This window comes from Pleurodeles waltl, chromosome 4_2, assembly GCF_031143425.1.
Source record: "Pleurodeles waltl isolate 20211129_DDA chromosome 4_2, aPleWal1.hap1.20221129, whole genome shotgun sequence".
In the NCBI taxonomy this organism is placed as follows: Eukaryota; Metazoa; Chordata; class Amphibia; order Caudata; family Salamandridae; genus Pleurodeles; species Pleurodeles waltl.
The window spans coordinates 130,314,531-130,328,445 of record NC_090443.1 but is presented as its reverse complement, the minus strand read 5'-3'; the positions used below and the strand labels follow the sequence as shown (position 1 = coordinate 130,328,445).

At 44.5% G+C, this 13,915-nt stretch overlaps 1 protein-coding gene across 3 annotated transcripts in view; it reads left to right on the top strand.

The window, feature by feature from the left end:
* The window catches only part of RARG (retinoic acid receptor gamma), a 321,589-nt gene extending 307,991 nt beyond the window's left edge, over positions 1–13,598 (top strand). For all 3 annotated transcript variants that reach the window (XM_069230945.1, XM_069230946.1, XM_069230947.1), the window contains one exon: positions 10,022–13,598. In XM_069230945.1, the coding sequence (XP_069087046.1) occupies positions 10,022–10,203 (182 nt within the window). In that variant the 3' untranslated portion in view covers positions 10,204–13,598. The remainder of the gene's footprint in view (positions 1–10,021) is intronic.
* Positions 13,599–13,915: the final 317 nt, after the last annotated feature.

The following is a 13,915-nucleotide window of genomic DNA, read 5'->3' as shown; positions in this document are numbered from 1 at the left end:
AATGTACTACATTCACAGAACAAAACTATTTCGAAAAACAAAACAACTATTTATTGCTTTCCAAAAACCTCATACAGGGAATCCAATTTCTAAACAAGGCATTGCTAGATGGATAGTTAAGTGCTTTAAGATAGCAGGTTTGAATACAAAGAGAGAGCTGCCTATTACACCAAAGGCACACTCAACCAGGAAAAAAGGTGCTACCATGGCCTTTCTAGGAAATATTCCAATGAACGAAATATGTAAGGCAGCAACATGGTCTACGCCTCATACATTTACCAAACACTACTGTGTAGATGTGTTAACGGCACAACAAGCCACAGTAGGTCAAGCTGTACTACGAACATTATTTCAAACAAATTCAACTCCTACAGGCTGAACCACTGCTTTTGGGGAGATAACTGCTTACTAGTCTATGCACAGCATGTGTATCTGCAGCTACACATGCCACCGAACGGAAAATGTCACTTACCCAGTGTACATCTGTTCGTGGCATTAGTCGCTGCAGATTCACATGCGCCCACCCGCCTCCCCGGGAGCCTGTAGCCGTTTAGAAGTTGATCTTGAAATTTGTAAATTTATTACTTTAAACTTCATTATGTACATACGTATTCACTCCATTGCATGGGCACTATTACTAGCATACACAACTCCTACCACACCCTCTGCGGGGAAAACAATCTAAGATGGCGTCGACGCCCATGCGCAATGGAGTCGAAATGGGAGGAGTCCCTCGGTCTCGTGACTCGAAAAAAAGACTTCTTCGAAGAAAAACAACTTGTAACACTCCGAGCCCAACACCAGATGGCGGGATGTGCACAGCATGTGAATCTGCAGCGACTAATGCCACGAACAGATGTACACTGGGTAAGTGACATTTTTCATATATATATGTGTTCGGTGGCATGTGTAGCTGCAGATACACATGCTGTGCATTATCCTGCCATCTAGTGTTGGGCTTGGAGTGTTACAAGTTGTTTTTCTTCGAAAAAGTCTTTTCGAGTCACGAGACCAAGTGACTCCTCCCTTTCAGCTCCATTGCGCATGGGCGTCGACTCCATCTTAGATTGTTTTCTTTCCGCCATCGGGTTCGGGCGTGTTCCTCTTCGCTCCGTATTTCGAATCGGGAAAGTTAGCTAAATTATCGACAATTCGACAGTATTGTTATCGTTCGGCACCGGGTTAGTGTTAGTGTATCGGCACCGACATCAAGAGCACTCCGGCGGCCCTTCGGGGCTTCCGTTCTTCACCGAGGCCTGGTCGGCCCGACCACACCCGTCGTCCCAGACTAATAGGACAGAAGCGGAAGGGGGTCCGATCCAAGTGTCATTCGAAGTATCCTTATACAGACCAGCACCAGGTCTGTAATCTGTGTTTATCACCTGAACACAGGGAGGATACTTACGAGGCTTGTCGAGCGCTTTGATTGAAAAAAGACCTTGAGAGATCGACGTGCAAGAAGACTACAAATGGCGTCAACACCGAAAGAGCAACTCGACGTCGGAGAGGAGGAAAGCATTTCCATCCAGGGGACAGACTCTGACGAATCCGAAAGTGACCGAACCTCGACGGTGCAGCGAACAGTGAGTAAGCCTGCCCCGTCCAAAACTCACACAAAGACATTTAAGGCCATGGGGACGCCACCGCCAGCAGACCATGGCTTAACGCACCGAAAAGAAGGTGACCAAACATCAACACCGAAAAAGGCCAGAGAATTGCTGAAGACTTCCGACTCCAGTTGAGATTCCGGCACCGAACGATCTCGACACCGAGAGTTCGATTCACCCAAAGTTAGGAAAATATCTTCGGAACCGAAAAAGATTATATCTGAAACCTCAGTACCGAAAAAAGCGGCTTCGGAGCCGAGAAGAAGCTCTTATACAGAAGAGCAAGGACTTTCCAGCCAATTGAAGGAAAGACATAGATTTGAGCAAGAGTTAGGTATGGAAGAACCGGACCATACGCAAAGGAGGTTACATATCCAGAAAGAGACTAGAAAAATACAAACTTTACCTCTACTCAAATCTAAAAGGAAACTTGCATTTCAGGAGACAGAAATGCAACCTAAGGCAAAGTTGGTTAGAGACAAATCCCCACCACCAAGGGTATCACCACAACCGTCCCCACCACACTTACCACAACTGTCACCAGTGGGAACACCTACAATGCAGTCACCCACACATACTGGGATGACACAGGATGATGCTGATACATGGGACTTATATGATGCACCAGTATCGGATAACAGTCCGGATTGTTATCCAACAAAGCTGTCTCCTCCAGAAGACAGTACTGCATATACGCAGGTACTATCCAGGGCAGCTACATTCCACAACGTAGCAATGCACACAGAGCCAGTGGAGGATGATTTCCTGTTTAACACCTTTTCATCCACCCACGCTTCCTATCAGAGTCGGCCAATGCTCACAGGCATGCTCAAACATGCGAAACAGGTCTTCCAGGAACCTGTAAAAGGAAGGGCTATCATGCCTAGAGTTGAGAAGAAATACAAACCTCCCCCAACAGATCCTGTGTTTATAACACAACAGCTTACACCGGACTCAGTGGTTGTAGGAGTGGCAAGAAAGAGAGCAAACTCTCAATCGTCAGGAGACGCTCCACCGCCTGACAAAGAAAGCAGAAAGTTTGACACAGTTGGCAAACGAGTGGCATCACAAGCAGCCAATCAATGGCGGATTGCAAATTTGCAAGCCCTACTTGCTCGCTACGACAGGGCACACTGGGACGAGATGCAACACATCATACAGCGCTTGCCCAAGGAACACCAGAAACGTGCCTAACAGGTAGTGGAAGAAGGACCGGCCATATCTAACAACCAGATAAGGTCTGCACTAGACTCTGCAGACACGGCAGCACGAATGGTCAACACGGCGGTAACCATTCGCAGGCATGCATGGTTAAGAAGTTCTGGATTCAAGCCAGAGATTCAACAAGCGGTGTTGAACATGCCGTTTAATCAAGAACAGCTGTTTGGGCCGGAAGTTGACACAGCAATTGAGAAGTTAAAAAAAGACACGGCCAAAGCCATGGGTGCGCTCTATTCCCCGCAAGTCAGAGGCACCTTTAGGAAACCACAATTCAGAGGAGGTTTTCGGCAACAACATCAGAGCCTTCCACCTCTCACACAAGACCCACCTATCAGGCACAATACCAGAGGGGAGGGTTTCGTGGTTCCTATAGAGGACAATTCCCAAGAGGAAGGGGAAAGTTCCAAGCAACCAAACCAAGACAGACCAAACATGACTTCAATGTCACAAAACCCCAACACTTGTCCCCATTGGGGGGAGGTTAACCACACATTATCAAAACTGGACACATGTTACCACAGACGCATGGGTCCTATCAATTATCCAACATGGTTATTGCATAGAATTCACAAAATTCCCGCCAGATGTACCACCAAGAACTCACAATCTGTCCCAACAACACTTACCTCTATTACAAATAGAGGTCAAGCACTACTACAAAAACAAGCAATAGAGCTCGTAACCAATCATCAGAAAGGAACAGGCGTCTACTCACTATATTTCCTCATTCCAAAAAAGGATAAAACGTTAAGACCTATCTTAGATCTCAGAACACTGAATCTCTTCATCAAATCTGACCACTTCCACATGGTAACACTTCAAGACGTGGTTCCCTTATTAAAAAAGGAGGAATACATGACAACATTGGATCTCAAGGATGCGTATTTCCACATACCCATCCATCCTTCTCACAGAAAAAACTTAAGGTTTGTAATGCACGGCGTACACTATCAATTCAAAGTGCTACTGTTCGTTATAACAACAGCCACAAGGGTATTCACAAAATGCCTAGCAGTAGTAGCCGCTCACATAAGGAGACAGCACATGCACGTATTCCCATATTTAGACGACTGGCTAATAAAAACCAACACTCAACAACAGTGTCTTCTCCACATGCAATACGTTATAGAAACTCTACACAAACTGGGGTTCTCTATAAATTACCAGAAATCACATCTGCAACCATCCCAAATACAACAATATTTGGGGGCAACACTCAACACACAAAGGACAATTGCCACTCCAAGTCCACAAAGGACCCAAGCGTTCCAAAATGTAAGATCAAGCATACAGTCAAACCAACACTACCCAGTAAGCTTTGTAATGAAACTTCTAGGCATGATATCTTCATGCATAGCCATTGGCTCAAATGCAAGATTACACATGCAGCCCTTACAACAGAGCCTAGCAAAACAATGGACACAAGCACAGGGTCAACTTCAAGATCTAGTGTTGACAGACCGCCAAACACACTCCTCGCTTCAATGGTGGAACCCTATAAATTTAAACAAAGGGCGGCCATTCCAAGACCCAGTGCCTCAAGCTGTTATCACAACAGATGCTTCCATGATGGGGTGGGGAGCACACCTCAACAAGCACAGCATACAGGGTCAATGGGACAATCAACAAAAACAACTTCACATCAATCATTTGGAACTGCTAGCGGTGTTTCTAGCATTAAAAGCATTTCATCCACTGGTAGCCCACAAACACATCCTTGTCAAAACCGACAACATGACAACAATGTATTATCTCAACAAACAAGGGGGGACACACTCGTCACAGTTGTGTCTCTTAGCACAAAAGATTTGGCATTGGGTAATTCACAATCACATTTGCCTAATAGCACAATACAGACCAGGCATTCAGAATCAGTTAGCCGACAATCTCAGTCGAGATCACCAGCAAACTCACAAATGGGAAATTCATCCCCAGATCCTACAGGATCACTTCCTCCGCTGGGGAACACCAAACATAGACCTATTCGCAACAAAACAAAACGCAAAATGCCAAAACTTTGAATCCAGGTACCCACACACTCAATCCAGGGGCAATGCACTATAGCAATAGACCTCATTGCAACACTAAAAAATACAAAATGCCAATACTACGCATCCAAACCTTCCATCCTCACTCAAAAGGGAATGCCCAGTCAATAGGCTGGTAAGGGATACTTGCATAGACTTTTCTCCTTGTTCCACCTATCCCAGCTGTTCTAGAGAAGTTCCAAGGCTCCAATATGACAATGATTCTCATTGCCCCAAAGTGGCCTCACCAGCTATGATTCCCACACCTACTGCAGCTGTCAAAACACCAGTATGTTTACATTCCCCTTCACAGGGACACTCTAGCCATGCAGCAAGAAAAGGTATTCCACCCAAACCCTTGGGAAATGCAGTTGACAGCATGGTTCCTGAAACAGCCGAATTTGAACACCTTAATCTACGAAAGGCTAGCTACATCATGTTTTGTCAAGGAAGCATGGAGTTGAACCACTAGAAAATATTCTGCTTTCAAATAGAAGAGGTATAAAACATGATGACAAAATAACAAAATGCATACAAGCTCCATCAAGACATAGTTCTAGCCCCAGCGCATTGTTTTTATTTTTTATAAATATATTTTCATTGATTTCTTTATACAGCATTAGTGGGATGGGCATTTAACTACAAAATACAATACTAGCTGATTATCATAAAAAAGTAAATCTTAAGCCACCACATACTACCCAAACAATTTAACATATAGGCGACTGTTTGAACCCTATACACTCCAAATTAAACCTCAGTACAGATTGCCTCTTGTATACCTTAATTGACATTTGAATGCAAAAAACAGACAAAACCTACCTCGCCAACAACTATGACAATCTTTACTCCTTACTCTAAGATTAACTATGCATCCTTTAATAAAAGGCTTTACATGGCTAATCATAGCTTTTAAATACAATGAGTGTTCCTCCAAGATACTCCCGTTAGTATCTACCCACCCCCCATTAAAGTGACCATTCAACAAACATTCATTAATGCAAAATATCATTTTTACATAAAGTTTCATCTAAAAAAAAAAGTTGTAGAGCTTAACCTTCTTCAAAGTGCTTTTATAGCAATAAAGTGAGTGCTAGTTCAAACATCATAACCAGTACAAAACCCAGTCCCAAGATTTCAAATCCCTACCATATTGAGCTAAGCGATTAACTCTGGAATGATCCTAGGCTTCCTTCTGATGAGCCTACTAAATTTTTCCTTCCCACTTAGACACCTTCAAGTCACCAGAAGGGTGGATAATAGGAGGCGACTAGAGAGCGAAGTACTAACATTGCTATAAAGTGCTCAGTGCCATAGTATTCCGGTCTCTCAACCTCCACTAACCCCATAAGATCCGTCTTTGGCGAAGAAGAGATATCCCACCCAACTGTCTTTCCCACTACCTGAAATACCCCTCTCCAGAATGTCTCTAGATAATAGAACCAAACCATATGAAAACACCCCCCCCCCCCCTTCCTGATAACATTTTTGGTAGTTTCAAGATACTGCAGGGAATACATTTTTTCCTAGATTTAGGGCCAGATGTAGAAAGGGTTGTACGCGTCGCAAACAGCGAAAATCGCTGTTTGCGGGGCACAAAACCCACATCGCGATGCCCCATTCCCATGTTGCGAGTCGGTAACCTGGTTACCGACTCGCAAAATGGGACTGCGAGTCGCAAATAGGAAGGGGTGTTCCCCTTCCTATTTGCGAGTCGCAGTGTGATGCAGGATTGCTTTTTGACCGCGAAAGCGGTCACAAAGCAATCGCAGTTACCAGACACTGGTGGTAACCCATTCGCAAAAGGTAAGGGGTCCCAATGGGACCCCTTCCCCTTTGTGAATGGCCTTGAATTTTCTTTTTTTCAGAGCAGGCAGTGGTCCTATGGACCACTGCCTGCTCTGAAAAAATGAAACTAACACGTTTCATTTTTTCCTTTTGTAATGCATCTCGTTTTCCTTTATGGAAAACAGGCTGCATTACAAAAAAAAACTGCTCACCATCCTGCATTGCGACTCGCAAATTGCGAGTCTCAATGCAGGAGTTTTCCTACATCTGGACCTTAGTGTGTAAGGTACAATAGCCGGCCATTAAAAAAGGCCATTCGATAAAAGTTGGCTCCATCAGACTATAATAACTAAAATCAAAATATTTTCCCATTGCTTTTTATTTAGCTTTATTCCATTGTACTTTTCCCATTTTACACTTATCTTCCCAACAATCTCTTCCAATCCCCTAAGCAGCTCCTTATACCAGTAACTCAGTTACATTTACTTTATCTACCCTAAACATCTGTCCACCTTGAGCCCGAGAGGTATCCATATCAACCCCCAGCAAATTATAGAACATAATCTTCATTTGGGTATACAAAAATGTTCTCCCCTGATTCGTTCAGTTCTGTTGGATCTGCCATTTTGTGCACCCTTGAAGAGGATGATGTCAGCTATACAGGGCCCTCTTGCTCAGATTTGAGATGTGTCCAAGATAACTCCGGGCTAAGAAGTGGGGGTGCATCAGAGTTCTGATCATTCCTTCGACTTTCCTCTCCCAAAAAAACTGATATTGCTGCCCCTCCCCCTTCAGGGTAGCCTCCTGTGCTGCGTTAGAACAGGCTTTGAAGGAGGGGGTAAAGAGCCACTTTGGACTACAGTGTTTACTGGGCTCTCTTTACTTGTCAGTTGTTGCTCTTTTCTCTTTCTCAATACCCTGCTGTCCAGAACAGACAAACTCATCTCTGTCTCTTGCCCCCACCCCCATGAATGCAGTGTCATTTGCCATGTCACATGTATCACCTGTTTCAGTTGCAAAGTGGCGGGCCCCCTTATTGTGATTGTAGTTTACCCATTTTATTACAGTGACTGAGCTAAAGTCGCTATTCAACTTTGTCTCCGATCCTCAGGATGGTTTACCCTAGGATTCACTGGGAGTAGGAAGCCTGGTAGGCCTGTATGACCTAGCTCCAAAATTGCTGACTTTCAACTTTAGTTAGAGAGCTGGCTTGATAGGGCTTCATTTTCATAATTGAGAATTTCTTCTTTAGCATATCTCTAGCTGTTATCCAATCCACCACTTAATCCACTTGATCCTCATGGCTCACTTAAAAAAATAATAAAATAATCTTCCTGTAATATGCCTTGCACCTGATCTCATAAATCTCAAGCTGTTTCCACCTGCCACCCCCACCAAAGGTCATATTCTTAATTTTTCAGAGCGTTATGAGCCACCTACATAAGTAGGCTTCCCTTATGAGACAACTGCCCATATCTGAGAAGAGACTTCTAGTTGAAGAGTCCTTACCATAGAATTTCCCACAGGCATCAGTCTGGATCCAGAGATTTTTCTCGAGCAGTACCCCTGCTTGCTGTCAGGTGGCATTGGTTGACTCTGCGTTCATTGCAGACATTGGGGGTCATATATAGGCACCAACCTGGTGCACTGGACCTCAGTTTCTTTTCATGACCTTCATGAAAAAGGGCCCTGGAAGGGCCTACAAATCAATTTGCAGAGCGGGGAGGATGTGTAGGTCAGTAAAGAATGTGCAGCTAGAAAATGCCTCTACCAGATAATTAATTACCGAAGGTAAGTAACTTGTTCTTATGATAGAGACTTCTAGTTGCAGATTCCTTATCTTAGAAGAGATACCCAAGCAAAACCATTCCCGGAGGTGGACTGCGAACTAAGATCATACTAGGAAGTGCTGCAGGACCAAATGAGCAAAGTACCTGTCCCTTCAGACCTGCCTGTCCAGGTAGTAGTGTTTGGTTAACGTGTGCAAAAACACCCATGTCTCGCTCTAAACTACCTAAACACACTATGGGTTGCGGTCCTGACCCTAACAGTGTTTGTCTGCTTCAGTCATGGACCAATAGATAAAGTCCTCACAGTGTGGGTCATATACACACAGACACTCCCACACACACCTTCCTCCCCCCTTAACCATGACTCCCCCACCCCCTGTGGGAAGTACCTCCCCAGCAGTGGAATATTACCCTAGTGTAATCCGGGTTAATGAAAGCACCATTCAAACCCTGTACAAGGCTGCTCTCAGAGATGTTACATTGAAAGTGGTGTTCTTGGTAACTATCACATCACTAAGACCAGTGAGTGAGGTAACGAGCACTAACAATGCAAGAGCCATACACTAGGACAAGATAATAATGAGGATATACCCAACATTCCTACCATTTCACATAGACTGTCATTATACCAGCCACTTCCAAAAACACACAAATGTGTCCAAAAGAGTCCTAGAGTCATGAAATGCAGCGGTTCTTCGTGAGCCATTCAGTTGAAACTTGCAACTCACTTGCAAACAAACTTTTCCTCGCCAAACCCAAGGCAAACTCTTCCAGGAAGAAGGGTGCTACTGCGGCTCTTATGGCCAAAGTCTCTGTTCAGGAAATATGCCAAGCAGCCACTAGATCCTTGGGGAATACTTTTACAAAGCATTATTGCATTGATTTACAGTCACGCCAGAAGGTTGAAGTTGGACAAGGTGTACTTAAAAACATTTTTCTACCACTCCCTCTTCTACCCATTGCCACAAAGCAGGTAATACCACTACATAATCTGTGCAAAGCACGCACATCTAGAAGCGATTTAATGCTGCAAAAATAATCAGTCACTTAAACTGTAATTATGATTTTACAGCTTGAAACTGTTCTAGATTCACTTGCGCCCCACCAGGCTCCCCATTGAAGGAGTTTAATGGTGAAGGAGTTTAATGGAAGGGGGGGTGGATCGAACATGGTGGGCACGTACATGACATTGTGGGATTCCGGTTGATGTCATAAAAGGGTTCTGCCTATGCTGATTCCTGCGCACCAAAGCTTTAGAAAAACAAGGACACTTCCAGCCCCAACTAGTAGATGGCAGAATTGTGCAAAGCACTTGCATCTAGAAGTGTCGAGCTGCAAAACCTGAATTACAAGTAAGTGACTGGTTTCACAAATACAGTTACAATACACAACACTACATATTTACATGTGGAACACGTTTGGAAACGAACCTCTTGTGTTGGCATGTAATGCACTGTGACTAGCGTAGGACCAACAAACCTATGAAATCTGATTTTTGTATCTGGAAGGGTGTGTGTGATGTTGTAGCCTGAATTTAACAATTGCATTGTGCTGCTCTCCTTTTATACTGTGCCATTTTTCCCACTAGGTGCGGAGCGTGCTATAACACTAAAGATGGAGATTCCTGGCCCAATGCCACCACTCATACGCGAGATGCTGGAAAACCCTGAAGCGTTTGAGGATGATGCTTTACCGACCCCCAAATCCGAACAGAAGCCCATCAAGGTGGAAGAAAAGCCAGCAGAGAAAACTAGCACCAAAGACCCCTAGCAAACCTAGGAAAGGGGCCAGCACTCCTGCCCTTCTCTCTACCAACATGAATGAACAAAAACACAAAGGAAGAATAATCTTCCTCAGCAGGAGGAGATGGCACTCAGGGCACTATGGGAATCCCAGACAAAAACACAAACTGCTTTCATTTTTATACTGGATCGTCTGGATTTGAGGTATATATATCTCTTGCCTTAAACTTTTCGCGAGCGGGGAAGCTTGGGCCGGGGCCACGACGGAGTGAAGGCCTGTGCCCCCTCAGCCGCTTTTGCCAAAGTATTGATGGACCCTCTTGCAGTATAGAGGGATGGATCTGAAGAAAAAGGAAAAATCAAAGGCCTCCATCCCTGTGTGTTTTCTGGGCCTCTCTTTCTCAGCAACATGGTGGAGAAAGTCCCGGATGACCATGGGGAGGTAGGACTGCAGTAGTGCAATGCCTCCTAATTGGAGAAATGTTACAGGTTTATTTTGTTACAAAGAACATTGTGTTTTTATTGTCTCTGTTTCTAACCCCAAACTATACACGCCCCAACCTCTTTGTAAATGTGCAAAGCAGTTACCTCTGTATACGAGAACAGTAACCAAGGTTGGAGATGGCTACATGAGCTTGGATGTGGAACTACACCCCTCGTCCTTCAGTGTGCTGGGTTCTCAGCTGGTCTCTGGAGCATGAGGCTCCTATCCTGCCCCCACCCAGAAAATCCGTTAATTGAGGATCTTCGGTTTTTTTCAAAAGACTACAGTTTGCCAAAGATGCTGGCTGGGACCGAAAGCTAAGGCAGAAGAAGGGCCTACATGAGACCATCCTGCTCCCACCATTATATGAAAGGTGCCCCCTGCCGTCAACCTACCCTCCTTGTTCTCGGCACCTTCTCTGGACTTGCTATGACTGTCCTTCTTGCGTACTGATTTGGTTGCCTACACCTACTAGTCTCAGATGGGGGTTTGGTTAAGGAGAGGGGAAACTTCACCAACATCTATTTGGACCTGATGTCTCCTTTGCGCCCTCTTCTCTGGGTTTTGAATTCGAAAACCTAGTTATGCTACCAAAGAGCAGCAGGGTGTGCCATGATGGAAGCTGAGTGTGCAGTGTCTGGCATGAAATTTTCTGTCTCATTAGACTTCTGGCTGATGAGTAAGTAAATGCTTAGAATAGCACTACAAAAGGGCAACTAGACATAAAATGATCATGCAGGTTTTGTCAGAGCAGTCTATAGAAGAAGAGCCTATGACACAACAGTCTATGCAAATGGTTTGTTAACTCTGCCATCCATATCCCACAATGCCACGTGTCAAGGAGAAATTTCTGTTTCCTTATCCACAAGAAGTCTGTTCAAAGAATAGGTTTTGTCAAGAGGAAGAGACTGGGTCTTAATTATATCCCCACGCCTTACCCCTCACCTGTTGCCTTCAATGCGCTTCACAAACTGCCGTTGAGATCACCCACATATCACCCAGAATAGGAAATGTCTATGAAGACTCTAAAGCCATAACCTCAAATAGGAACAGACTACACCTTCCGTGTATTTCTCTGCCTCCAGTTCCCCATCCCTCCCTCCCCGGTTTCTAGGACCACAGACCGGTGGATGCAGTCTCTCTCATGCATGTCATGGGAGATGGGCTCCACAATCAAGGGTACTCCCGTCTTCACTTTTTCTCATATCTCTAATGTCATACTAAAGAGAGTTGGGGTTCATTTTTATGTGTTCTCAAGCACTTCAATCACTTTAAATTCATTTTGCTAATACAATATAGTCGCCTGCCAGATCCTCCAAATCAGTCTGCTGCACTCCCTTGGACTCTCACTTGTTTTTTAGGTTACTGGCCCCATCCTCTTCCATTGAACACGGTTTGCCGCATCAGCGGCTCGAAGTATTTCCAAGGCATCCAGCTTGTTCATGTTACAAAGCACTGTACATCGAACTCACTGACGCCATGCCGCTTCATGCGGTCTTGTTCTTTTTCAGGTCACCGAAACCATGCACTACAGTGGAGTCCCATTGTTTCGCATCTTTGCTGGGCCAGTTTCTCGCACAGTCTAGTTTTGCTGTGTTTACTCAGCCCCTTCTCTTCCTCATGTCACTTGCCCCATGAATTCCACAGTCACATATTCCCATTTCACTGAGCCCGTGCACATTTATGGGGTTCCAACCATTTCTCAGGTGACTTATCACAACTAATTCTATTGGAGAGCAAATGTAGTTTATCAAGTTAGTTCTGCCACGAATCCCACAATGAAGAGGGGAGACTGTCCCAATCAAGCAGATCCTGCTACTCCGAAAATATCACACTTGATCCCTTAATGCTCACCAGATCGGAGGAAGGCTAGGGCGAGTCTTGGTGATGTTTTTATGTTCTTACGTCTTCATGACTTCAACATATTACACTACAAGGGTGTATCGTTTTCTCAAGCAAGTGACCTGCCTGTAGTTCTAAGAGTCTCAGCTTATTTGCCCTAATTCTGTCCCCTTCAGCCCCAATTCCCCAAGTTCAAATCATCTAACAGAAAAACACTCCTGTTCGCTTGACCATGCTCCTCCAACCCAATTTTCAGCCCCAACCGTTTGTGTCTGATGCTTACATTTAACTTTGCAGCTTGTTACATTCCAAAGAAGAGGTCTCTCTGCAGAGGTCTCAGTCTGTGCCTGTCAGTAGGGGGTTATCCCTAGTTGCACTTTGTGAGATCACATGGATCACTCATTCTACTCTGAGCTGCGCCTCCTACCTTTCCCTTCAGCGGTGGTTATTCGCCAGATGCTGAGTGCTGTGTTGGGTGTCTGCTGGAGTTTGTTGGCTGTAAGGTTTACATTTTCCTGTTGGCTGTCTCCAGCCCGGATCACACGGGGTGTCACCGAGGTAGTGAAGAGGACAGAGCATCGTGGTCATTTCATCCTATGTGCTCCAATAGGAAAAAGGAACGGAAGACTTCTGTGATCTCCCTTGGCAAAGTGTGAGCCCATCATCTCCATGCTATCCCGGGGCAGGTGGCTGGTTATTTATTGCTTATGTTTACATGAGTTTCTGCAGACCTTTGAATACCAAAGTGTTTTCTCCCCCAGAGATTGCCGTCTACCTTTTTATTAATCTGCTCTATATATGTATTTTCCAACGCTTTTATTTAGCTGCCAACGAAAAATCAAGAGCACAGTAAAGGCCACAGGCCAACGTCCTGTGTCTTGTTTTTCATATTTTTTTTTTGGTTTTGTAAGGGGATATTTTTGTGTGCGGCAAAGTTTCAGAGAAATCCGTCATTTCTTGTGTTTACATCAGCTCTTTCGGTCTTTCATATAAGCGTTTTCAGCTGACCGGTCTCAAAATTGTAAACCATTTAGGAATTTTCTATTTTTGCAAAATAAAGTGATGGTTACTGTGAACAAATGGGTTTATAAAATTTAGTATGTGCCTCAAGTCTTGTCTGTACATCACAAAGACAACACCCTTCCAACAACAACAACACACTACACGGTGTGGCGTGCTGCCCAGGTAAGCAAGAACTTCACTGCCCCACACACTAGTAAGAGCCTATAAGTATTACAAAACAACGTCTTACAAGCATGCATGACATTGGGATGTACTAGTATGTGAACACCTTGTCATAATTTATCATGCATTTTTACATAACCTCCTCATCAGGATACCTGGCCATCCTCTGCAACCACGTAGAGCAAGCGTGGACATCCTACAAGACTACCCAAGACCAAATATGAACCTC